General features: G+C 50.0%; 4 protein-coding genes and 1 long non-coding RNA gene across 17 annotated transcripts; 3 read left to right on the forward strand and 2 right to left on the reverse strand.

Moving 5' to 3' along the window:
* The first annotated feature begins 304 nt into the window (after positions 1–304).
* LOC144086617 (uncharacterized) lies at positions 305–5,333 on the forward strand. Of its 2 annotated transcripts, XR_013304537.1 has the most exons (4): positions 305–479; positions 2,555–2,619; positions 2,787–3,080; positions 4,417–5,333. It is a non-coding gene; the product is annotated as an uncharacterized LOC144086617 (long non-coding RNA). The 2 variants fall into 2 exon arrangements; XR_013304536.1 differs by lacking the exon at positions 4,417–5,333 and having other exon boundaries at positions 2,787–4,034.
* srpx (sushi-repeat containing protein X-linked) lies at positions 2,752–15,488 on the reverse strand. 8 transcript variants are annotated; one of them, XM_077616561.1, is made up of 18 exons: positions 15,135–15,487; positions 13,075–13,258; positions 10,957–11,021; positions 9,661–9,717; positions 9,307–9,495; positions 9,042–9,218; positions 8,587–8,713; positions 8,388–8,509; positions 8,015–8,194; positions 7,785–7,918; positions 7,587–7,708; positions 6,671–7,503; positions 4,583–4,747; positions 4,436–4,509; positions 4,222–4,334; positions 3,846–3,995; positions 2,959–3,072; positions 2,752–2,873 (listed from the first exon to the last, which is right to left on the reverse strand). In XM_077616561.1, exons 3-12 carry the CDS (start codon positions 11,018–11,020, stop codon positions 7,320–7,322), a joined length of 1,356 nt encoding a protein of 451 aa, XP_077472687.1. In that variant the 5' UTR covers position 11,021; positions 13,075–13,258; positions 15,135–15,487; the 3' UTR covers positions 2,752–2,873; positions 2,959–3,072; positions 3,846–3,995; positions 4,222–4,334; positions 4,436–4,509; positions 4,583–4,747; positions 6,671–7,319. The 8 variants fall into 8 exon arrangements, with proteins under 8 accessions (XP_077472687.1, XP_077472688.1, XP_077472684.1 ...); XM_077616562.1 differs by lacking the exon at positions 9,661–9,717 and having other exon boundaries at positions 15,135–15,488; XM_077616558.1 differs by lacking the exons at positions 13,075–13,258; positions 15,135–15,487 and having other exon boundaries at positions 6,671–6,814; positions 7,235–7,503; positions 10,957–11,236.
* On the forward strand, positions 12,036–14,271 carry otc (ornithine transcarbamylase). Of its 2 annotated transcripts, none has more exons than XM_077616563.1 (10): positions 12,036–12,175; positions 12,241–12,358; positions 12,423–12,504; positions 12,886–12,973; positions 13,095–13,248; positions 13,314–13,436; positions 13,561–13,614; positions 13,710–13,859; positions 13,937–14,074; positions 14,146–14,271. In XM_077616563.1, the coding sequence occupies exons 1-10, from the start codon at positions 12,093–12,095 to the stop codon at positions 14,203–14,205; spliced, it is 1,050 nt and encodes a 349-aa protein (XP_077472689.1). In that variant the 5' UTR covers positions 12,036–12,092; the 3' UTR covers positions 14,206–14,271. The 2 variants fall into 2 exon arrangements, with proteins under 2 accessions (XP_077472689.1, XP_077472690.1); XM_077616564.1 differs by having other exon boundaries at positions 12,048–12,175; positions 12,244–12,358.
* Positions 14,719–18,016, forward strand: LOC144086614 (G-protein coupled receptor 161-like). Of its 2 annotated transcripts, XM_077616553.1 has the most exons (6): positions 14,723–15,084; positions 15,734–16,106; positions 16,171–16,865; positions 16,944–17,042; positions 17,107–17,217; positions 17,289–18,016. In XM_077616553.1, exons 2-6 carry the CDS (start codon positions 15,769–15,771, stop codon positions 17,507–17,509), a joined length of 1,464 nt encoding a protein of 487 aa, XP_077472679.1. In that variant the 5' UTR covers positions 14,723–15,084; positions 15,734–15,768; the 3' UTR covers positions 17,510–18,016. The 2 variants fall into 2 exon arrangements, with proteins under 2 accessions (XP_077472678.1, XP_077472679.1); XM_077616552.1 differs by having other exon boundaries at positions 14,719–15,084; positions 16,944–17,217.
* dcaf6 (ddb1 and cul4 associated factor 6) lies at positions 18,017–24,663 on the reverse strand. Of its 3 annotated transcripts, none has more exons than XM_077616550.1 (19): positions 24,219–24,663; positions 23,352–23,413; positions 23,167–23,259; positions 22,893–23,078; positions 22,708–22,821; positions 22,458–22,593; positions 22,058–22,269; positions 21,875–21,968; positions 21,667–21,786; positions 21,353–21,595; positions 20,325–20,586; positions 20,043–20,176; positions 19,785–19,965; positions 19,675–19,704; positions 19,190–19,328; positions 18,895–19,051; positions 18,717–18,805; positions 18,450–18,555; positions 18,017–18,378 (listed from the first exon to the last, which is right to left on the reverse strand). In XM_077616550.1, the coding sequence occupies exons 1-19, from the start codon at positions 24,304–24,306 to the stop codon at positions 18,320–18,322; spliced, it is 2,505 nt and encodes an 834-aa protein (XP_077472676.1). In that variant the 5' UTR covers positions 24,307–24,663; the 3' UTR covers positions 18,017–18,319. The 3 variants fall into 3 exon arrangements, with proteins under 3 accessions (XP_077472676.1, XP_077472674.1, XP_077472677.1); XM_077616548.1 differs by having other exon boundaries at positions 20,043–20,179; XM_077616551.1 differs by lacking the exon at positions 19,675–19,704 and having other exon boundaries at positions 20,043–20,179; positions 24,219–24,662.
* Between the last annotated feature and the right edge of the window lie 240 nt (positions 24,664–24,903).

The raw sequence follows: 24,903 nt of genomic DNA on the forward strand, positions 1-24,903 counted from the left end.
GGCCATGTGGGCAGCTGGGGTTCAAATCCCAGTGTTGTTTGACTGATCACTGCACTATGTAGTTCAGTATATTTTTTCATTAAAATAAAGACTTAGTTCATTATACATAGCTGTGTATTATAAAAATAATTTGGATTTGATATTAAGGCGTAGCATCCCATAAGACTAGGCTTTCATTATAAACTATTATATTAAAAAAAGAAACTAAGTCGAGGGCGTTCCCTGAATTGACGTCACATTGGTGAGCCGGAAGTGAAACGGACCGGAAGAGACAATGAAAAAAAGGGGATTTCGTTGAGCTGTGTGCTTTGTTTTGTTTGTAAACGTCTTTTCAGGTTTTTAATCGCATGATCTAGACGGCCTGATTTGCGTCAGCTCCAACCAAGACACGTTTGTTAAAGGACATGAATAGAAGTCCACCAAGAAGTCGTTGTTTTTGACGTTGGCTGATTTTTGTGTACTCGCCGCATGCCGAAAAGGTAAGAAATGCTCCCGTTTTCTACATTGCAAGCTTCTCTAAAGATAGAGTTCCACTTGCAGTCATAATATCTCCCAATCGAATTGCGTTTAGTGTTTTTTAATCGTTTCAAAGCTCGCACAAGGACAGAAAAGAAGACGGCTCAATCATGACTTTTCCAATTCGAAATTCCTTTATAGACCATTTGTCATAAAACGAAAATCCTAATTGTGGAAAGATACTCTCTCCAGTAATATTGGTGATATCTGACGACTTGATTTATTTATTTTTTGGTAATAACCATGTATAGTAAGGCTTTTTTGTCAAAAACGACATAGTATATATAGTAAGGCTTTTTTCCTCGTAAAAAATGACATAGTATATATGGTAAGGCTTTTTTTCTTAAAAAACGACCATGTATAGTAAGGCTTTTTTTCTTAAAAACGACAGTATAGTAAGGCTTTTTTGAATAAAAACGACCATGTATAGAAAGGCTTTTTTTAAAATAAAAAACGACCATGAATAGTAAGGTTTTTTTTCTTAAAAAACGACCATGTATAGTAATCCTTTTTTTTCTTAAAAAACGACATAGTATAGTAAGGCTATTGTCTTTAAAATAAATGACATAGTATAGTAAGGCTTTTTTCTTAAAAAAAACGACAGTATAGTAAGGCTTTTTTTCTTTAAAAAAACGACATAGTATAGTAAGGCTTTTTTTCATAAAAACATGACACAATGTATAACAAGGCTCTATTCATAAAAAACGACATAGTATGGTAAAGCTTATTTCTTAAAAAAACGACCATGGTAGTAAAGTGTTTTTCTTAAAAAGAATGACCATGTATTGTTAGGCTTTTTTTTCTTAAAAAATGACAATGTATAGTAAGGCATATTTTCTTAAAAAACGACATAGTATAGTAGGCTTTTTTTCTTAAAAAATGACATAGTATAGTAAGGCTTTTTTCTTTAAAAAACGACATAGTATAGTAAAGCTTTTTTCTTTAAAAAACAACATAGTATAGTAAGGCTTTTTTCTTTAAAAAAAAAACGACATAATATAGTAAGGCTTTCTTTCTTAAAAAACATAGTATAGTAAGGCTTTTTTCTTTTAAAAAAACGACATAATATAGTAAGGCTTTCTTTCTTAAAAAACGTAGTATAGTAAGGCTTTTTTGAATAAAAACGACCATGTGTAGTAAGGCTTTTTTCGTCAAAAACGACATAGTATAGCAAGGTTTTTTTCTTTAAAAAACGTCATAGTATAGTACAGCTTTTTTTCTTAAAAAACGACATAGTATAGTAAGGCTTTTTTTCTTAAAAAACGACATAGTATATAGTAAGGCTTTTTTTTCTTAAAAAAATGACATAGTTTAGTAAGGCTTTTTTCTTAAACGACATAGTATAGCAAGGCTTTTTTTCGTAAAAAAATGACACAATGTATAACAAGGCTTTATTTATAAAAAACGACATAGTATAGTAAGGCTTTTTTTCTTTAAAAAAAACCGACATAGTATAGTAAGGCTTTTTTCTTTAAAAAAACCCGACATAGTATAGTAAGGCTTTTTTCTTTAAAAAACGACATAGTATAGTAAGGCATATTTTCTTAAAAAAACAACATAGTATAGTAAGGCTTTTTTCTTTAAAAAAAAACGACATAGTATAGTAAGGCTTTTTTCTTTAAAAAAACCCGACATAGTATAGTAAGGCTTTTTTCTTTAAAAAACGACATAGTATAGTAAGGCATATTTTCTTAAAAAAACGACATAGTATATAGTAAGGCTTTTTTTCTTTAAAAAAGACATAGTATAGCAAGGCTTTTTTTCGTTAAAAAAATGACACAATGTATAACAAGGCTTTATTTATAAAAAACGACATAGTATAGTAAGGCTTTTTTCTTTAAAAAAAACAACATAGTATAGTAAGGCTTTTTTCTTTAAAAAACAACAACATAGTATAGTAAGGCTTTTTTCTTAAAAAAACGACATAGTATAGTAATGCTTTTTTCTTTAAAAAAAAACCGACATAGTATAGTAAAGCTTTTTTCTTTAAAAAATGACCATGTATAGTAAGGCTTTTTTCTTGTGTTCTCTCTGACAGGATGGAGTAGGTTTGGGAGCAGCTTGCGGATGAAGCACCGCCCCGACCGGTCGCTTATTGGCCTGGTATGTGATGTCTCGCCTTGTTGCAGCGATCATAGTGCGTGTACATAGCCACATCCCCTCACAAAAAAGTTTTCAGAATGAAAAAAAAAATTCTTATAGATCTAAGTCAAGGTCACATAATAGAACAAGAGATACTAGGCTGTCAACTTTTATTTTTATTTTTTCAGATGAGTGACAAAGGCAAAAATGGATGACTTGTGGGAGGGACAGTCTTCCAACCAAAAGGTTTCCCAAAGCGTGGAGAGCGAGGACACCTGAAGACAAAAAAGTAGGTTTAAAAGAGACATTCATGTTGCTGTGCAGAAAATATTTCTTTTCTTTTCTTTTTCTTAGACTCACCTGCGGACGTAGGATGTCGATTTCACCAGGTGGCTGACGCGGAAGGAATTCTAGCTCACCAACTGACCATCCAAAAGGTCATCGGTTGGATTCCCCGCCTCCTCCAACTTGTCACTTTTCAGGTCAAATAAAAACCGAGTGGGCAGGACATGTTCTTTTTAGGGAGGTGGCTTATACACTTAGTCACATTCGTCGAGCGCCCTCCTACCGAAAATACTTGGCCTGTCCAAGTTTAGTGGGTGTGTGGGTGGGCCCCTTGGCGCACACAGTGGAGTATGCGCCTACCGCCGAGTGGAGCCTGGTTCGCGTCCCGCAGACGTACTCTTGGTGTCTCTCCCGCCTTCGGCGGGAGAGACACCTGCGACATAAGATAAATTACCTTTTACTAAAAAAACCTAAAAAATAAATTTCACATTTAATCATTACATCCAGATTTGTTAAAATACTTAGCCTAAAAAATCAAAACACTTAGCCAAATTACGACCATGCTGAGTGAGGGAGGTGGCTTGCACACTTAGTCAAATGAGTCGAGTTCCCTCTTACCGAAAAGACTTGGCCGGTCGAAGTTTAGTGGGTGTGTGGGTGGGCCCCTTGGCGCACACAGTAGAGTATGCGCCTACCGCCGAGTGGAGGCTGGTTCGCGTCCCGCAGACGTACTCTTGGTGCCTCTCCCGCCTTCGGCGGGAGAGACACCTGCGACATAAGATAAATTACCTTTTACTAAAAAAAACTTTACAAATTAAATTTTACATTTAATCATGACATCAAAATTTGTTAAAATACTTAGCCTAAAAAATCAAAAGACACTGGCTATTAGCTAGGACAGGACCATGCTGGGTAGGGAGGCGGCTTGCACACTTAGCCAAATTACTCGAACGCCTTCTTACCGAAAACACTTGGCCGGTCGAAGTTTAGTGGGACGGTGGGAGGGCCCTTTACCACGCACGGTAGAGCATGCGCCTACCGCCGAGTGGAGGCTGGTTCGCGTCCCGCAGACGTACTCTTGGTGCCCCTCCCGCCTTCGGCGGGAGGGACACCTGCGACATAAGACAAATTACCTTTTACTAAAAAAAACTTTACAAATTAAATTTTACATTTAATCACGACATCAAAATGAGTTAAAATAATGTCCTAAAAAATCCAAAGACACTGGCTATTAGCTAGGATTTCAAATAAGCCACCCAAAAAGTTTGATTGGACAGGACCATGCTGAGTAGGGAGGCGGCTTGCACACTTAGCCAAATTCGTCGAGGGCCCTCTTACCGAAAATACTTAGCCAGTCCAAGTCTAGTGAGAAGGTGGGACTTGTCGGTGGGTCGGCTGCACCCCGTTCTTCACCTCCTGCTGCTGCTGCTCTTCCACGTTGTCCAATGCATCTTTCATGACACAAAGACAATTATTTCTCAACACTGCCCAAGATGACAACATTTTTGTCCTATGACACTAATATCTTTACAGTGGCGACACGGTTTTCAACCTGGCATGACGACGGCGGTGGCGACGTGCATCTGTCTCAACTGCTCCTGCGGGTGGTCAGCGAGCTCTTCCCGACTGGACGCCGTGAATGACATAAAGGTCACGTGACCAAAGTTATGATGTTGACGACGACGACAATCGGACTTACAGATCAGTGAGGATTTGCCATCCGGCAAAGTCGTCCGCCTGCATCTGCGGGGGCCGTTCAAAAGCATGACCATGTCAGCCTCCGCTCACTGGGGCGCAATCCGGGGGTGGGGGGGCGCCGGAGACTCCTGGATGAAGGCGCAATCCGGGGTGCGTCGGTACGAGTCTGTCAACAAACAAGGCCAGGCGTGAACTTGTGGGGAACATTTCCTCCATGCTGTAACTTACATTCAACAAATATCTTGTACATACACTTGCAAACTTGTAAGGATGAGCCAGAAGCCAAGATTCAAGTATACAATAAAGTCAAATATGACTATTATTGCTCAAATGCCACACAATGCAGGTTTTTGTATTTTTAAAGAAAATAGCCTTACTATACATGGTCATTTTTTTAATAAATAAAAGCCTTATTATACATGGTCATTTTTAAAGAAAAAAAGCCTTACTATACATGGTCATTTTTTAAGAAAATATGCCTGACTATACATGGTCATTTTTAAAAGAAAAAAAGCCTCACAATACATGGTCTTTTTTTTTTTAAAGAAAAACGCTTTACTATACATGATCGTTTTTTTTTTTTTAGAAATAAGCCTTACTATACTATGTCATTTTTTTATGAATAAAGCCTTGTTATACATTGTGTCATGTTTTTACGAGAAAAAGCCTTACTATACTATGTCGTTTTTACGGAAAAAAGCCTTACTATACTATGTAATTTTTTAAGGAAAAAAGCCTTACTATACTATGTAATTTTTTAAGGAAAAAAGCCTTACTATACTACATTGTTTTTTAAAGAAAAAAGCCTTACTAAACCATGTCGTTTTTAAGAAAATATGCCTTACTATACATGGTCATTTTTTAAGACAATATGCCTTACTATACATGGTCATTTTTTAAGAAAAAAAGCCTTACCATACTATGTCGTTTTTTTAAGAAATAAAAACCTTACAATACTATGTCGTTTTTTTTACCAAAAAGCCTTACTATACTATGTCGTTTTTTAAAGAAAAAAGCCTTACTAAACTATGTCGTTTTTAAGAAAATATGCCTTACTATACATGGTCATTTTTTTAAGACAATATGCCTTACTATACATGGTCATTTTTTAAGAAAAAAAGCCTTACCATACTATGTTGTTTTTTAAAGAAATAAGCATTACTATACTATGTCGTTTTTTTAAGAATAAAAGCCTTACAATACTATGTCGTTTTTTACAAAAAAGCCTTACTATACTATGTCGTTTTTTAAGAAAAAAAGCCGTCCTATACCATGTCTTTTATTAAGAAAAAAAGCCTTACTATATATACTACGTCGATTAAAAAAAGCCTTACTATACTATTTCGTTTTTTATGGGAAAAAAAGCCTTACTATACATGGTCGTTTTTTTTTAAAGAAAAAAACTTTACTATATATACTGTCATTTTTTACGAAAAAAAGCCTTACTATACTATTTCGTTTTTTATGGGAAAAAAAGCCTTACTATACATGGTCGTTTTTTTTTAAAGAAAAAAACTTTACTATATATACTGTCATTTTTTACGAAAAAAAGCCTTACTATACTATGTCGTTTTTTTAAAGCCTTACTATACTATGTCGTTTTTGGCGAAAAAAGCCTTACTTTACATGGTCGTTTTTTATTTAAAAAAAATGCCTTTCTATACATGGTCGTTATTATTCAAAAAAGCCTTACTATACGATGTTTTTTTTAAAGAAAAAAGCCTTACTATACTATGTCGTTTTTTAAAGAAAAAAAGCCTTACTATACTATGTCGTTTTTAAAGGGAAAAAAAGCCTTACTATACATGGTTATTACCAAAAAATAAATATATAAATCAAGTCATCAGATATCACCAATATTACTGGAGAGTGTCTTTCCACAATTAGGATTTTCGTTTTATGACAAATGGTCTATAAAGGAATTTCGATTTGGAAAAGGAATCATTGAGCCGTCTTCTTTTCTCTCCTTGTGCGATCTTTGAAACGATTAAAAAACACTAAACGCAATTCGATTGGGAGATATTATGACTGCAAGTGGAACTCTATCTTTAGAGAAGCTTGCAATGGAGAAAACGGGAGCATTTCTTACCTTTTCGGCATGCGTCGAGTACACAAAAATCAGCCAACGTCAAAGACAACGACTTCTTGGTGGACTTGTGTTCATGTCCTTTAACAAACGTGTCTTGGTTGGAGCTGACCCAAATGAGGCCGTTTAGATCATGCGATTAAAAACCTGAAAAGACGTTTACAAACAAAACATAGCATACAGCTCAACGAAATCCCCTTTTTTTCATTGTCGCTTTTGGTCCGTTTCACTTCCGGCTCACCAATGTGACGTCAATTCAGGGAACGCCCTCGACTTTTTTTTTTCTTTTTTTTAAATATAATAGTTTATAATGAAAGCCTAGTCTTATGGAATGCTACGCCGTTATATCAATTCAAAATCATTTATTGTCATCATACACAGCTGTCTATAATGAAATGGGTGAAATATCATTCGACAAAGGTGCTCTTAAATGGTCAAAAGTTTGCACTTTGATGGCCCACGTCGGCGCTGGAACCACAGCAACCCCCGAGGACCGGATTGCCCAGGTCCGATGTATAGCAAGGCTTCGGAACTATTCAAAACACACGGGTCCTTTGTCGTACTTACGTACATACACGGTCCTTTTGGAGAAAGCAAGAAAGCAACTTGCTACCGCGGTTGTTGTCTTTTCTTCTTGCCAAGCCCGTGGCGGTTAGGATTGACAGCTTTGTTCGGCCGCTCGCTGCAGCACCATCTCGTCCTGGCGCAGGGGGAAGGTGTCCACCGTGGTGAAGAGCTCGGCCGCCGTCACGGGGAAGGCGTAGCGCTGCCGGTCCGTGCCCTGCTTGTCCACCAGCACCATCTGGAAGGACCTCTGCGGGATCTGGAGCAGCAGCCTGCGTCCGTCCGCCCGGCGTCAGTTCGCCACCAAAGCGGGCGCCGGACGTCGGCCCGGGTCGACGTCGTCAAAGCGTCTTACCTCAATTGCAGGGCCAGCATGGGGCGGAGGAGCCCGTGGCGGATCCGCCCGATTTGGGCCGGGTAATTCCCCACCAGCTCCACCACCGTCACGTGACGCAGGTCCAGTCCGCATTGGGCGTGCTGCCGTCGGCAAAAGAAAAAGTGACCAACACGCTTTGATCTGTAGACCTGGCACGCGGCGCGACGGACGGCTCACCTGCAGATTGGTCATCTGGAAGCGGTAATTGTGATTGGCCGCCGTGGGGGCGGAGATGATGAGGAGCCGTCGCTTCTCGTAGAACTGGTCCAGCAGCTCCGAGGCCCGCCGCACGCCCACGTTGACGTTCATGGCTGCGACGGACGGAGGGACGGACGGATAACAAGTGTGATTGGGAGAAATCAATCTCAATCCAAAATGACCGTGTGCGTATCCTCCTCGTCACGTACGCGTGCAGGTGGCGTCGCTTCCGGACCAGGCCAGCCCGTACTGGCAGACTCGGGCCGTGCTTCCCCGCAGCTCGGCGCCGCCGGCGCAGCTGAACTGGCAGGTGGCGCCGTAGTTGTCGCCGTCGCTGTCGCATTTCATGTAGCCGTTGTCGGGGGGGGACAGCGGACTGCAGCGCCGTACTGCGAAAAGACACACGCCGGAGTCCAGTCTGGACGGGACCAATCCAACACGTTTCAAGGCCTAGTCACTCCTTCGTTTCTACATTTGGTGCGGCCTGACTTTTGGACCGTTTTTTTTGTCAAGCCCACAAATAGCGTGCGCTCGATCCGACTTGGCCAGTTGTTGTTGTCGTTTTTTTGTTGTTTTTTTTACCTCGCACTCTGACGGTAAAACGGCAGCTTCCTTTGTTCCCGGCCCGATCCGAGACGATGTAGGACATTTTGTGAAGGCCTTCGGGGAAGTCCGATGTGGGCGCTTTGCCTTTCAGGATCACGCTGGAAAAAGACAAGTCAAAATCTAATAACATCAATCCATAAGAGAGTGGAAAGAAAGGGCGGCCGGCGACACACACTCGGTTAGGACGCCGTCGGCCGTGTCCACTCCCTCCGGCGTGTCCCAGGTCACCCTGGCTGTCAGCTTGCCCGGTTCCGCCCACTTTTCCTTCACGTGAGGACACTTGATCTTTGGGGGTTCCTCATCTGCAAAAGAGGGGGCAGCTTTAAAATATTACGCGGTGAAAACAAAATCAAGAGGAAATGACTCGGACGTGCCACAAAATCAACGGCGAGACCCAAAATAAACAAGACGTGAACCGGCAGAAGGCCACCTGTGTCAAATGAAATGAAGCAGAAGCAAATGACTCAGCGGGAATTGAAATCAAAAGAAAAGCGTGACAGCCAGAGGACTTGAAATGGCCTCCTCACCGTCAACAGAAAGAGCGGCGAGATCATCGGGAAGTGACCTCACGCCAAGAGGAAATGACGGGGAAGTAAGAAGGCCGGCGGGCCAAAAGTAGTGGTGACCCACCCACGCAGGCGGGCACGACGGCGCTCCAGACTTTGTCGTGGCGGCAGGCGGCCGTCTCGGCGCCCTTGAGGACGAAGCCCGGCGAGCAGGAGAAGCGGCAGCGCGAGTTGTAGTAGGAGCTGTCGGAACACTTGTAGCCGCCGTTGACCGGCGCGTTCATCTTGGGACAGCGGATCTCTAAATCATGGTGAGTCCATTACAAAAAAAAAAATCATGGAAATATGATCTTGATGAATGCCATTTTCTCATTGATTGATTTGCTGACCTCGACAGGCGTAGTTGGAGGACCAGTGTTTGGAGGCCATGCAGACCACCTCCACGCTCGAGGACTCGTAGCCCGGCAGGCAGCGGATTTTGCAGCGCGCCCCCATGGCGCTGCGGGAGGTGTGGCCTCGCGGCGGGCGGCAGCTCACGTCGCCGTGCTTCACCTTGGCGGGCGCGCACCACGCTGACCCTGACGACCCGGCAAACGTGAGTCGTGGGAAACGGTCGGGCGCATGTGTGTGTGTTTTTGTGTTGTGTGTGCTCGCTCCCCAGCCCGGACGAGACATCGGCGGCGGCGGTGGCGACGGCGAGGCGGCAGTGGAGCTGCGCGGACAAAAGTCAAGCGTGCCATCACCTTGGAATGCGTGAGTATACCAGTCATCGTCATCTCCGTAGGCGGGCTGTCCCGAGCCTGCTCGGGGCAAGACACAAAGACGGACGGACACAAAGACGCAAAGAGCAACTAATAAGCGGCAGAAAAACTAAAGATCTCCCACGCCAGTCGCCGTGGGGAACTTTTGCTCAAGCCGGAAAAGGCCGACGGTCCGACTCGTGGGCTCCGTTCATTCCAAGCGGGAGCGGGAGGGGGAGGGGCTCCCGCTTGGAATGAACGCCATCGTCCATGGCGCCAAGAGAACCCGTTAGCTCGGGCTAAAGTCAGAGACTGTTCTCTAGCGGTTAGCTCAGCTTCTTTTTTTCCATTTACATTTTAGGTGGATGGAGTTGTATAAATAAGTCACACTAATAAAGATGTGTTGACATATTGTTCCAAATGATTCTTGACTACAAAAAAGGCCAATCGAAAGACATGGTTCATTGCGGCCGGCCATTGATGACAATGGGCCGCAAAGATGACACATGTCTAGAAACATTTTTGGGGTGGATAAAAAGCAAGAGGGTTAGGTGTGTAGGTAGGACCACCCACACGCTTCGGGAGGAAGTCGGAACAAATAGACGGCGAGAAAATGATATTCCCGCCAGCGTGGCTCCGACATGGCACCAGACCAAGAGACGGCCGGATGGGGACGTGGGCCCCTACCAACATGGCCGCCCTCCTTTGAAAGGAGTCCATCAGTGGCCAACGAAGCTTCTTCCATTCATCACTTGAAATGGATTGGACGTCTAGCCGAGTCAACGCTAGGCGCAGAGTGATGACATTAATTTAACGGCAACGCATCCCCTCATGGCGGCCATGTTGGTATTGACGGCAAAAGGCCTTTTGGTGCTGCGGCCAAAAAATTGAAATCAGTCTCTATTTAGTAGAGGTCCAATTCATTTTTTGGGGGGAGTCCTCTCGTCATTTGTGATCTGTCAGAAGAGAAAAAAGTTGTCCTTTTCAGGGCAACTTTCAAGTGCTAAAGGCGGGCGGCCTGGTCCGCTCTCATGACCGGCGTCGGCGTGCCTTAAGTGATCATTAAGAGAAGCCCGCTACCTCCCCCACGCGCACACTGCACTCCCCCCGTTCTGCGCCCCCTCCTTCCAAGTCCACGGAACTTCCCCCCCCCAAAAAGAACCAACATCTTTAAACCCAAAGTAGTAATAACCTCCCACTCGGTGGAATCCGGCCCACCGACAGACACGAGTTGGCGACGGTGGCGCCTTTCTCTTTGGAAGCCCAACTTGGAGGGCAAGAATTCTAGAGGCGGCTTACCTTCGTACGCCGAGCACAAGGACATGTGAAGGCAGAGCAGCGCCAGGAGAGACGGCACGTCCATTCTAAAGAAAAAGAGAGAGAGAGAGAGAGGATGAGTGAGTGAGTGAGAGAGAGCAAAGACACTAATGTTGTTGCTGCTGCTGCTGCTGCTGCGTGAAGAAAACTCGCAGCGCATTCCAAAAGCAAGAAGAAGAAGAAGAAAAAAAAACAGGCCCGCCTCTTTGCTCCACAAACAAGGCGCCGCAGTCAGGTCGCTGGGACTCGGCCTTAAACTAACATGGACTCTTCATCACCTTTCAAAGAGCAGCGGGACGGGACGGGGGGACGGGGGGGCGGCACGGGGGGACGGGACAACCTCCTCCTACTATTCATAAACTCATTGAGATTGATTGGACGTCCACAGTCATCAATGATGCGCTCTATTATGGCAATCATGGTATCCATTTTTTAAAGTGGATAACGAGTTCAAATGACAGGATATTTATACAAAAATAATATTGAAAGACAATGAATAAATTGTATTTTTAAATATATATATTCCTTATTTGTAATGAAATGATATTCCATCTTTTTGTTTAGCATGTACTAAGTTTTAACTTTTTTCGGGAGTGGGAGTGGAGCGCTGGGCCGGAGAGCGCTGGAGCCACTCCAGATGATTTCCATTTGGCCGTGTGTCATGTGTCCTAATCTGGGAACGTTGGAAAGAAGCTCTTGCAAACTATTAAGGCCAGAGTCAGAGTGGGGAGGAGAAAAAGAAAGAAAAAAAAGCGCTGAGCTAAGCGCCTTCCTTTTTCCTGGAAAAGTGCGCTTGTTTACTGACAAGCTTCCTGTCCCAGAACACACAAAATACTTGGAGTGGAACACAATCCGATTTCGAAAGCCTCAAGTCTGCCATTAATTGAAAGCCAGCGAAAAAAAAAAAGTCTGTGTGTTGTCAGCTTTACTTTGACGCGCCACAAGAGGGAGACAAAGTGATTTAAGGAAGCCAAAGCTCACAGAGGCCACACCTCCATTTATGAGGGTCAGCCAGCCTGGTATGCTGGTATGCCCCCGAGCCCCCGTCCCCCAGTCCCCCCGTAAACCCTACCCACCTCTCCCGCTCCACTTTGCTGCCACATTTTGGAGTTTCAACAATGTCCGCAAAACACCTTTCCCGCATAGGCTTGGCGGGCAATTGCTTGAAGACTTTTCAAAGGAGCATTTTGCGCGGACTCAGGTAAGGAAGGAAATGCTCAGTTGAGCTCAGTTCTACTCAGCTGGCCACATTGATTTCCCAAACAGTAGCGTGAGTGTGAAGGGGCGCAGCTGTCTGACGTTAAAGGACTTCAGCCCGCGAGAGATCCAGAAGATTTTGTGGGTCTCCGCCGATTTAAAAGAACGCATCAAGCGGGAAAAACAGGTGCGGAGGAAGGTTTTGCGCCCGACTTCGTTGGGTGGCTGGCCGGCTCACTTTGCGTCCCTAGCACGTGCCGCTTCTTCGGGGGAAGTCTGCCGCCCTGATATTTGAGAAGAGGAGCACCAGGACCAGAATGTCCACGGAGACAGGTGTCCGTCCACCCGCCGCCGCATTTGCTTTGAGAAACAATTGCTTTCTACCAGGTCAGAGGAGTACTTGGACCTTCTGACCATTTCCAATTGGAGAATGTGCCATTTATTTTTTTTTTAAAACAAGAGAGCAGGGGTATGTCTCATGTGACGGTTGCCTATGGACGGAGGGGCCGACGCTACATCTAGCGTCGCTTTAATGCTCACTCGTCTGTTCTGCATTCATACCTACACTCACTGATCCTCATTGATTAGCAACAGCGCCACTCGGTCGCTCACAAAGGGAACGCCGAGTGGGGAGCATTGTGGACGCAAAGCCCAGCCAAAGATGGCTTTGTGGTCCATTGGGGAAAAACCACAAAGCGCTGGTTGTCGCGGCAGGCTTGGCCCTACTGGGCGGACACCCTTGCTTCCTGGCGCCGCAAGACATCCACCTGGGAGTCAACGAGACGTGCGCCGACACCGCCAGGTCGGTGGTCCGCCGCTTTTTCGCCAGCGTCGGGCAAACCAATGTTCATTGGCTGCCGTCCCTCCCCCATAAAACACCCACACACGCATTTGACCTTTTACCTGGGTGGGCCCGCCGTCAGGGTTCTGTCAGGAATGTGCGACCTGGTCCTGGCCCGAGTGCAGCGACACGCCACCCTGGAGGAACTGCAGAAGGCGTCCTCCGTCCCCGTGGTCAACGGACTGTCGGATCTCTACCACCCCATCCAGATTCTGGCCGACTTCCTCACCTTACAGGTCCTCTAGCCTGGAAAGAGCACCAAACACAAAGACACGGGTGGTCAAAATGGGACTTTTTGCAGGAACACTACGGCTCTTTGGCCGGACTGACGCTGTGCTGGATCGGGGACGGCAACAACGTCCTGCACTCTTTTATGATGACGGCGCCCAAATTGGGAGTCCACTTAAAGATCGCCACCCCCAAAGTAGGTATAGTATGGTCAACTTGTGCCCCCAAAAGAAAATATATTAGTTGGAGTGCACGAACGTGTCGCGACTTTTGGTTGGATGCCGTGCTAATTATCTATATATTTTTTTGGTGCTTTCCAGGGTTATGAGCCAAATCAGAGCATCGTCCAAGAAGCGGAGCAACTCGCCCGAAAAGTCAAGCTCTTTTTTCAATTGCTCATCAGATGAAATCTGCAATATTTCAATCGTTTCGAGACAACAAAACTCTCCACCCGCCCCCCTTATTTTAGCACGGAAGCCAGCTGTGGCTGACGCAGGATCCGACGGCGGCGGCTCGCGACAGCGACGTTTTGGTGACCGACACCTGGGTGAGCATGGGCCAAGAGGACGAAAAGGAGAAGAGGCTACGAGACTTCCGGGGATTTCGCGTTAGCGCGCAGGTACCGAGCGGCGCCGTAAGCTATTTTTTTTTGCCTCGGGCTCGACCGGGAACCGGACCCCCGTTACCTTAACGCAGATGACCGGCACGGCCCGGCCCGATTGGACCTTCCTCCACTGCCTCCCCCGCAAAAAGGAAGAGGTGGACGACGAGGTCTTTTACTCGCCGCGCTCTCTGGTCTTCCCCGAAGCGGAGAACCGAAAGTGGACCATCATGGTGAGACCCCACGCCGCGAGGGGCCGACGCGCTCTTCCAACTTTTCGCCGCCATTTGCTGTCTTTTCCCAGGGTTTGATGGCGTCGCTCCTCACGGACTACCAACCGCAAACGCCGGTGCCCAAGTTTTAACCGATGGGCGGCATGTGAATTTCAACTTGAACATTGAATTAAATGGAATAAAAACAGAAATCATCTTAATAATGACACTCGCTTTTACCCCCATAGTATATTTCATTAACCGCTGTAAAAAGGGTTTTTATTGTAGTCTCGAATTTGTGGAGAGCACCCTCTTGTGGACAAAATGGGAAGCTCGGTACGTTCTATTTGGCAGCGTAGTAAAATTAGAATGCGCCGTCTTGTGGACAACCCGGGAAGCACAGTGCGCTCTGATTGGCTGAGAAAAGATATGACGTTTAAGTGCGGGAAGCTTTGTTCCACTTGGGTGGTCCGGACTTGAGCAACACATTGTCGCAACACGTTATGCCCCTAAATCAATTCGCCCACACTGTAAATAAGCATTATAACAGCGACAAAACTGTTGTTCAAACAGATTAAAAGGCCAATTGTTGATTTAAGTGTGGCAAAGTAGACTTTAGCGGCTCGTGCTAATGCCGTCCCACGGTACGTTTACGACTTTACGTAGTCAAAATGTGGGAAAGTGGCGAGATGTGGAAGCCGAAATGTGGATAAAAACGACTAAAGCGCATCAAAAATGACACTAAAAGGAGTCGGGGTGGGGGGCGCAGGCAACCGCCGTCAGAATACGCGTGAGTGTGGGAAAGAAAAGAAAAAAGAAAGAAAGAAAGAGGGTGGTGTGGTGGGGGAGGCGCCATTGCTCGCGAATTGGGGCACGGACGCTGGCTGGGTGGGACGCTAGCCGTGACGCTAGCTGGGACCCTTGCCCGGACGCTAACCCGGTGGCCCGGCGAGAAGACGCCCGCCGCCTGCCCGTGACCAAATGCCAAAGTGAGCGAAATGCGGAAGCGCGACGTCCTACAACAAAAACAGGTAACGAAGAAATAAGGAGAGAGGCAAAAGAAAGTTGCTAACGGACTTACCGCTACTCCTTGGGTTCGGTCATTAGCATAGCCGGCCGCTCCAAACAAAAGCAGTTCCAAATGGGCGCGCTCTCTCTTCTTCTTCTTCTCCGGAACTAAACCTTAGTTACCAAGTATTCCACTCCACGAGATCTTCTTCGAGTAGTTGGGCTTCGTGCAAGCTTGCCGATAACTTGAACAATCGTGGCTCTCGAGTGCGATGTGAACTCGCCGGAAACGGCGTGCAATCCAAATCGATGGCAAGTGATTTACTAACTAGCACGCACAAGCTCCAAGTCCAAGTCAACTCCGGTCCTCCTCGAGGGAACATGACTTCCAGTCGCTTTTCCCCCCACACACATGAATCCAATCACCAGGATCGCTGTTGGGCTTCCGGGGAGATTGCTGAGGATTTGCACTCAGAATTCTTTCATTGGATTGGACGTCTAATGCCGTCAGTGGCAGGCAGAGGGTTCACGATTTTTTTCCCTGGGAAACAGTCAATGTCTGTTTTTGTTTTATTTTGGTGGTATTTTTCAGTTTGTTTGAATGTTTTTATTTTGAAGTAACAGCGCAATGGCTCCCGTAGATGGAGATTGACGTCCAATCCATTTTGACAGGATTTTGGGCTGCGGCGAGGTGCGGCGACGGCCGCATGAACGCCAGCCGAAACTGCGGGCCGGCGTGGAGCGGTCTGGCGGTGCTGGAGTCGGCGTCGGTGGCCGGCGCGGCGCTGCTGGCGGGCCTGGGCAACCTCCTGATCGTCGCCACGCTCTACCGCCGGCCGTACCTGCTGACGCCCAGCAACAAGCTGGTCTTCAGCCTGACGCTGTCCAACCTGCTGCTGGCGGGCCTGGTGATGCCCTTCGTGGCCGTCAGCTCGGCCAAGAGGGAGTGGCTCTTCGGCGTGGTGTGGTGCAACCTCACCGCCTTGCTCTACCTGCTGGTCAGCTCGGCCAGCGCGCTCACGCTCGGGGCCATCGCCGTCGACAGGTGGGCAAATAAAAACTTGCTGTAAAAGATTTTTTTATGGACATTTTTTGGCGGCCTTGGCCAGGTACTACGCCGTGCTGTACCCCATGATCTACCCCAGCAAGATCACGGGTAACCGGGCGTCGCTGGTCATCGCCTACGTGTGGCTGCACTCGCTGGCCGGCTGCCTGCCGCCCCTCCTGGGCTGGTCCTCCTTCGAGTTCCACTGCTTCAAGCGCAGCTGCGCCGCCTCGTGGCACCGGGCGCCCGCCTACGCCGCCTTCTGGCTGGCCTGGTGCGTCCTGCCGCCCTTCCTGCTCATGCTGGGCTGCTACAGCGTCATCTTCCGCGTGGCCCGCGTCAAGGCGCGCAAGGTGCACTGCGGCGTGCCGGCCGAGGCAGCCGGCGCGCCGCGGGGCCAGGGCCGCAAGGGCTCGGCCGCCTCCGCCTCCTCCACCTACTCGGGGAGCCAGTGCAAAGCCCTGGTCACCGTACTGGTGGTGGTGGGCGCCTTCCTGCTGACGTGGGGGCCCTACGTGGGGGTGGTGTGCGCCGAGGCCCTGTCGGGCCGGCGGGGCGCCGTCTCCCGCGGGCTGGAGACGCTGGCCGCCTGGCTGTCCTTCTGCAGCGCCGTCTGCCACCCGCTCATCTACGGGCTGTGGAACAAGACGGTGAGGAAGGAGCTCTTGGGCATGTGCTTCGGCCAGCGCTACTACCGGGAGTCCTTCGCCGCGCCCCGCCGAGCCTCGCGACCCTTCAGCGTCTCCGACAGGATCACAGGTCAGTGGTGGGAAGGGGACGGGTTGCCGTGGACGCCAAGCGCCGGGAAATGTAATGTCGCGGTTGTGTTTTGAGCAGATTTGGGGTTGTCGCCCCACCTGATGGCCGGCGGGGGGTCGGCGCCGGGCCCGGGGAGCAGCACCGGAGACACCGGCTTCAGTTTCACTCAAGACTCCTGTGAGCGGCCGCCGATATGCAAATCACGTCCTATACTCGCCGATCGAGCTCCCTTCCTCGGCAGGTACGGACACGATGCTGCTGGACAACTTTTCCGACGACGGCGCGTCGCGGGTGGGCGGGAAGAGGAGGAGGAGCTCGGTGGCCTTCCAAGACCAAGCGGAGCGTTCCAAAGGTGCGTCCGACCTTTTCGACAGACCGCTTGGCGGGAAACGTGGCCTGACCGCAATGGCCCCGCCTCTCTAGCGGAGCACGCGGCGTCCGTGCACGCCTCGGCCGAAGCGCCCGGCTCCCTGGACGCCTTCGCCGCCGGGCTGGCCCGGGCCATCGAGCGCGACGCCAAGCTAGCCCTCTTCGGGAAGCCGGGCGGACCGCGGCGGCAGAGCGACGACGAGGGCATCGTCGGAGACGAGCGGAGGAGGCCGTCCGGTCCTCTCGTCCAAAACGGAGGAGACGTCGTGGGTTAGCCGTCGTCAAATGTCATCGGGCGTCCCGCCAACTGCTGACTTGGTACTTGGAAGATGACGCTTCAAATCCAAAAACTAGTTTTGCCCAAACCAGAATGTTGATTGTGGCAGAAAAATGGGATGTTTAAAAAGGAGAAAATTGTCAAAAGCACTCACATTTTGAAGAGACGTCATGGAGGAAGGTTTGCGATGGACTGCGTGAAAAGACTCTAAAAATAACAAAGTGCTTCCAACCCCTTTGTTGACAAACGTACATGAAACATGAGGACAAGTTCATCAAACTTGGATGGATTTTTAAAAAATTACAAATAAGAAAATCCTAAAACTTGTAACGGAGTCTTCCAATGTGTATATGTTTTTTTATACGTGTGTGTGTGTGTGGGCAACATTGGAAAGAAGCGCAATGACAGCATCTTTGTCTTACCTCATGTTTAAATGGTACTACTTTACTGCATTGTAACTATAACTTGTATTGACTTTCTATATAAAGCTTTTTTTTCCAACAGACATCTTTGAGACGCTTTATTATTTTTCTTCCAAACGTTGAAAAAGACACTCTTTTTGCAAGACAACCTCATATTTTGGACAAAACACCGACGACATACTCGTTAATATTGCACTTGTTTCTTGCGTGGGCGGCACTCACCTTTTGCATTCACGCACACACGTGTACTTCAACCTTTTAACACACAGTCGGCCGGGTAACAAAGTCTCGGTTGGCGTCCAAGCCGGAGAGCGGCGAGCGGCGCCGTGCCGTTCCGGGCAAACGGGCGCTCTCCGGCAAAAGGGGAAACAAAGTCGGCCGTCCGTCTACTGCTCGTCCTCGTTCTCTTGACCCGAACCTTCGGAGCGGTCGCCTTCGGCGCGGCCTGGCGGAGGGAGGGAGGAATTGAGCCAGCGAGTACAGCGGCCGCGATGGCTCGCCCGGCCCACGACGCACCTGAGTGGATGTGATTGAGGGACGCTAGCATTCGCAGCATGAAGGAGGCCGGCACCGTGATTGTGTTGCGCGTCTCTTCCAGCATCAGCTCGTTTCGCGCCATCACCTAAAAATCAGAGGATTGAAAATTCTTTTCTTTTAGCAATGGTCAGACTAAACATTTGGGCCTACGTGCTTCATTCAGTTCAGGTAAATCCACCGCCACGTATAAAATCAAGTTCACCTATCCTAATATAGGATAAATGACAAAGAAGAGGAAGGTCCCACCTCATCGGCCAAAAGCCTGTTGAACGACGGCGACTCCTCCCGCGGCGACCAGATCTTGATGTCGTAGTCGATCCCGGACGAGGCCAGAACTGGACGGGAAGAGAAGCGCTTGAGCGGCGGGTCTTGGGCCGGGATTGGCGCCGAGACGGCAACCGGCACGGCTTTACGGAGGACCCACCGGGGTCGTAGGGGTGCGGCTGCAGGCAGTTGACCACGTGGTTGTCGGCCTCCAGGAGCATGAGGTGCTCGGCCGTGCGCCGGTCCCAGATGAAAATGTGGCCGCAGTCCGAACCGCTCATGACGAATCGCTCGCCCCAAAAGCACGACTCCTTGATCTGACGCCAGACGGAGACAGACGTCGCTTGGGAGTCCCATCGTTGCGACCCCACCTTCCCCCCCCCCCAAAGACACCTCGGCGGGCTCGGTTCGTCCAATTCGTTGGGCTGAAAGGGACGGGGATGGTTGGCACGTACCATGGTGCGGGAGTTGCGGTGGCCCTTGTAGACCATTTTGGCGGCGGGCCGGCGGATGTTCTGCGTCTCGCTCTCCTCCATCTCCCGTCGTTCTTTCCTCCGGCGAAAGAGCTCTTGGATGCGCGCCGCCGCTGAGCGTCTGGAGGGAACAATTGGAAGCCACGGGGGGATTTGGGGGTCAAATGAGTGGAAAGAGAGCTTTCCGAGGGGCTCTTTGTCATCTTTTGGCCCCTCCCGCCCCCGAATGGGACGGCGCCACCCTAACCGGCCGGGGTCTCGTGAGTCTAATGACGTCTAGAGGACGGGGTGCGTTTGTTTGGCTACGCCGGGTGGGCATGCGGTGATACGCCTTTTGGCGGTCAATTCCCAATCAGGCACACACGCGAGCCAGTGCGGTCAGTGTCCGCATGCAAAAAGCTTGGTTTGGGTTAGTGGGACGGACGGGCGCCTTCGGCCTTTGACCTTTGGCACACGCCGTGGGTTACCTGATCATTCTATCTCCTACGGCGGATCCTCTGCAATTTCATCCAAAACGGGCGCCGTGACTATCGCGTTCGACAATCCCGCCATTAAAGTGGGCCCGTTTCCGAGCTACCTTTGGCCTCGTCCTCTGAAGCGGGCGGACGGGACCGGGACCGGGTCGTCGTCGCTGTCGTCCGAGTCGCGGGCGGGACGGCCCTCTTCTCCTCCGCCGGGCCCCCGCTCCCGTCCGCGACGCTCTCCCGAAGCGTCCTCCGGAAGGTTGGCCTCCGCCGCGCTGGCCGAGACGGGCGGAGCTAAGGGAAGAAACCTTGCATTTTTTTCTTTTTCTCCGTCCTCGCCCACCGACGTCGGCTCAAAAGAAATGACTCACGTCCTTCCGGCGCAGGGTTCTCCGTGGAAGTGCTTTGTCGGCCGTGCGTGGCGTCAGACGCTTTGGGATCGCCGCCGGATGTGCTGCCAGTGCCATTGCCGGTGCTGCTGCCGCTGCCGCCGCCGCCGCCGCCGCTCCTGAAGACAGAAACACAATTCAGTTGAGCGTTAAGCAGGACTGCCAAAACTCAAATCAACAAATACGTTGGGTGTCAATGTCTTACCCTGTTTCTCAGAAAGCGGCATAAATGCACCCCAAAAAATTTAATTTGAAGACACCCACCATTCGTCGGTGAAGTCCAACTTGATGGTGCTGCTGGTGGTTCCCTCCGAGCTGTAGTGGAGGCTGAGAACGGGCTCGGACGCACCCGATCGCCCGGCGCCGGAAGCGACGGGAGGAGGAGGAGCGGCAGCTCGGGCGGCGGGCGCGTCCCCCGCCGAAGAAAGGGCGCCGGGAGGCGGCGCCGCTTCCCGAGCGTGCTCGCCGCTCTGCTCGTCTAGCGTCATGGAGCCCAGCTGCTCGTTGACCGCCGACGAGGGGGAATCTGCCCAATGTAGAGAGAGCGTTTATGGCCCAAAGCATTTGGCTTGCGCAATGCCGCCAAAACCAAACCAAACAATTCTTTGTGGCGGCCCTACTGAAAAACGCACACGCTGAGAAAATCCATACTCGTGTTAATGGGTGGTCGGACGTCCCGTCCAGACCGTTCAAACCAAACGGGCGGGACGTCCGTCGCCTTCGGCGGCGGGGTGGGGCGGGGGCAAGGTGCAGCACGTCAGCCGTCGGTAGTAAATTGCAGCGGGATTAGTCGTCGACGCGCAGGCCGAAAAGCTAGTTGGCTGGCTCGGACAATCGGCTTAACAACCTGCGTGGCCTCGCTGCGTCTCCCGTCTTTGCGACTGCGGCGGGGGCGGCGGAGGCGGCGAGGAGAGGGACGGGTTCGGGGTCGCTCGCCGGACCTGTCCCGGGGGGTCGGCCAGGCGGAGCAACCTCTGCAAACGCCTACACACTAAACTTATGGGCAGCCGGCGAGGGCCGTAGTCTGACCCGGCCGGGGGAAGGAGAAGAGAGAGCGCCGAGGTTAGCGACGTCCGTACAAAAGCTAGGCCTGCTACAAAGCGCAATTATTTGGCCTGGAGTTGCAAAATCTAGTGTCATTGCTACATCAGTAAATTGGTCATGGCAGCCCAAAAGGGGAAACATTTACATTTACCTCTTGGTTTTCTTGTAAATTGGCGCACGTGCGTTCAACTCGATCTATTGGAGGCCAATTCCCGCCCGGTCTCTATTAGACAAAAAGCGCCACTCACCCGAGAGCGCCACTTCCGCGCCGCTTCCGGCCCTTCCCGCGGCCGGGGTCGGACCCCGCGAAGTCGAGGCGGACGCCGCCGGACTCTCCGCCGCCGATGCGCTCGTCGACGGGGCCGCGGCCGACGAGGATTCCGACGATGGTTCGGACGGGGGAGCCGCCGCGGGACCACTCGGCGTGGGAACGCTCGCCACCTCCGGGGCGTGGGCCCGAGCTGGGGGAGGTTCGGGCCGGGCGCCACTTCCTGCCCGAGAAGACGCAAAAGAACAGGTGTGTTGCCGCATAAGGTTACGGGGGGGAAAAAAAAGTGTAGACCTGCGGGTCCGATCTGAGGGCGAGTCCCTCGACTGCCTTGGGCTTCGCTGGCTTCCTCGAACCAGCGTGACAACATGTCTGACATCCTCTGCATGAGGGACACGTTGGGGCTCTGCTCCCCTGCAAAAGGAGCAACCGCAAAAGTCAGAGAAATGGATTTCTTGGGTGAGCAAACCAGCGGAGCGGTGGCAAAAATAGCGAGGCTCACCGTCTCTCTCCCTCTCGCTCTCCGGACGAGCTCGGGGTCCCGTGTCGGACCAGTCGCCTCGCAGACGGAGGCGCTTGACCGGTGGCTGCCTCAGCTGAAACGACAGCCTCGGGTCAGCGGAAGGCCCGATAGACCGATGGCAGACCGATAGACGGCGCAACCGCGATAGACAGACGGACCCACCTCTTCCCTCCTTTCCTGAGAGGGGCCCTTGAGCTCTCGGGCCAGGTCGTCTTTGGGGTCAAAGAGGTAGATGTAGTCGGAGGAGTAGCTGACCAGCACCTCCCGTCCGTCGGCGCTGTAGCACAGCGACGTCACGCGGCACGACTTGTCCGCCAGGTGCGCGGGCACGAACCTCACGCACATGCCCGTCGTCCCGCGACCCGTGTAGTTGCCTACGGGGAGAAGAGAAGGGCCACCATTGCATTTCAGTGATATCACACAAACAAGTGCATCGTATGCGAGCGGCTGGCTGGCGGTCAATCATCACGTTTCAGGGGACGTTCAAATGGATAAAATGAAAGAAATGCCATTTTTGGGACGGAAAGATCCCAGCCGAAAGTGGAAAGGCCATTTTTTTTACCGGTGGCCCTGGTGCCCAGCAGGCGTCTGTCGTAGATGCGCACGGAGCTGTCCGAGCAGCCCACCGCCAGGTAGTACGGCATCAGCGGCGAGATGGAGATGGACGTCGCCGCTCTCCGACAATTGATCAGGATGTCCTGTCAAAAGGCGCGTTTATCGGGACTGGGCCAAGTCACGTTCCAAACAATTTGGACGTCTAGCGCCACGTCGGCGGAAAAGCGGACAGGCCGACTTCGTCGAACCAAACGTACGTCTTTGCAGTCTTCTTTGGTGCAGCTGCTTTTCACGCGGAGGTCGAACCACCGCACCGTGCCGTCCTCGCCGCACGACAGAAAGGTGTACGGGTCGTTGGGCACCGTCATGATCTGTCGAGGCGGCCCCGGATTTAGGCGGGGCGATGGCGAGGGCGCCGATGGTAGAAGCGGCGGTGGCCTACCTCGTAGGCCGTCCCGTAATGGCAGGTGAAGTGACACTGCCGGTTGAAGTCGGCGCTCTTTTCCGTGCGCGTGTAGTAGACGACGCCGTCCCCAGAACAGGAGATGATCTCCTGGTCGTTGGTGTGGGGCATGAACTTGGCGCTGAAGATGTTGGCCCGGTGTCCGGAGCGGATAGACTTTTTCACCTGGGTAAAAAAAAAAAACACGCCTTTGGTCTATTGAAAAACTGCGGTGGCGGAAGAGCGGCATCTTTTGAAAAAGGACACATCGGACCTTTTTGTTGTACGGGTTGGTGATGGACAGGAAGGTATCGTCCGATCCCGACAGGATGTACTCCCCCGTCTCGTTCCACGAGATTGTGTTGACCTGCCGGAGCCCGAGAGCGGGGAGGGAATAAGTCGTCGCTTTGCGTGGGCTCGCGTCCGCCCGGCTTTCCGCGGGAAGCGAGAGCTACTCACGCAGCCGTCGTGGATATTCAGGGTGGCCTCCAGTTTCAGCTTCTGGACAAACTCTCTTCGTCCTGAGGTGGACGAGAAGAGAAGAAAATCGCTTTGAATTCCGGTTCCAATACACAAAGCGCAATCGTGCGGAAAAAAATAGCCGTGAACCACAAAAGGAAAGAATGACAGTTTCAAGGGAATGAATGTTGCAATAAAAACCTCACGCAAACTGACATACCCTAACTTAATGAACTGTAAAAGACAGCAAATTAAAATCAATGCTGAAAGACATTCAAACTATAATTGAAGAGAAATGTAAATGCTGACAAACTATGAATAATTAAATACCAAAATAATTATTGTGAGACAATTTGTAAGACATTCGAAATAACAACGGAAATGGAAGAAACGATAGAAAATGAATGCTGAAACAGCCAGCGTTCAACGAGACAATAATTTCTCCATTGTCCTTTTCCTTCCAAGTCACTGGAGATGTTTCAGTGCCAATGACGGCGACAGTCCAAATGAAATGGACGTCTATCCCAGTCAAGGGTACTCGACGTTTCAACAAGCGAGCCCATTGAAAAGGCGTGCGTCGACTCGAGTGGAGCCAAACGAGCCTCGCCTCGCCGTCTCCTCTTCCAGGCTAAATATAAACATGCTGTGTAACTGAACACAATGAGAGAGAGCTTCAAGTAGCTAAATACAGCAGTGACGAAAAAGCTCACACGCACCTGCCATACCTTCTCAAGCCACTGACAAGGCCATAATAAGTCCAAATAGAGAGGAAAGTGCCACAATTGAATTGACTGAAGAGGGACGTCACGCCGACAGTATTGAAAAGCACAACAAACCGTTAAAAGGGCGACCCTCGCTCCTCCTTACCCAAATAGTTGGTCCGGATGGCGTTGGGTTCGCCGTTTCCGATGAGACGTTTATTGACATCCCAAAGCAGGTTGCTGGAGCTGGACATGGTGACCGAGCGCGGAGTCTAAGCAGCAACAACGACGACAACAACATTGAAATTCAAGCCTAGGGGCGCCATGGGCTCTCGGCTTGATGCTAACGTTAGCTAGCCGCGACGCTAGCTTTGGCATTCATGGCTGCTAATGGCGAGAGAAGCGTCGTGTTAGCCGTCTACGCGGAGCCGCTTTCCTCTCGGGCTTTCCCGGACGAAGAGTTGTCCGTTCGTTCGTACGTCCGTCCGCCCGTAAGCCCACCCGCCCGGGTGCCGGTTAGCTTGGCCTGCCTGTCTGTTTGTTTGACTTGACTGGCTAGCAGAGCGGACGACTGAAGGATCAGCTGGCGTCAAACAACGCGATAGAACGCGAGAACGAGAGCGCTGAGACGCTCGCTAGCAGTTAGCCGGATAGGTCTCGCTATCTAAAGCTTTTATGATATAAAGGCTTTATATATGAAATATATTTTAACGTTTATATACTTGCTTTAGCTTTTCTGAACAAAAAATATGCTTGTGATTTAATTTATTTACCACTGCAGTTTAATAGCCTAAATAAAAAGGTTGAATTTCTCTTAGCTTTATTTGACCTTATTGAAGATAGTGATTTGT

Source organism: Stigmatopora argus, chromosome 13 (assembly GCF_051989625.1).
Source record: "Stigmatopora argus isolate UIUO_Sarg chromosome 13, RoL_Sarg_1.0, whole genome shotgun sequence".
Taxonomy (NCBI): domain Eukaryota; kingdom Metazoa; phylum Chordata; class Actinopteri; order Syngnathiformes; family Syngnathidae; genus Stigmatopora; species Stigmatopora argus.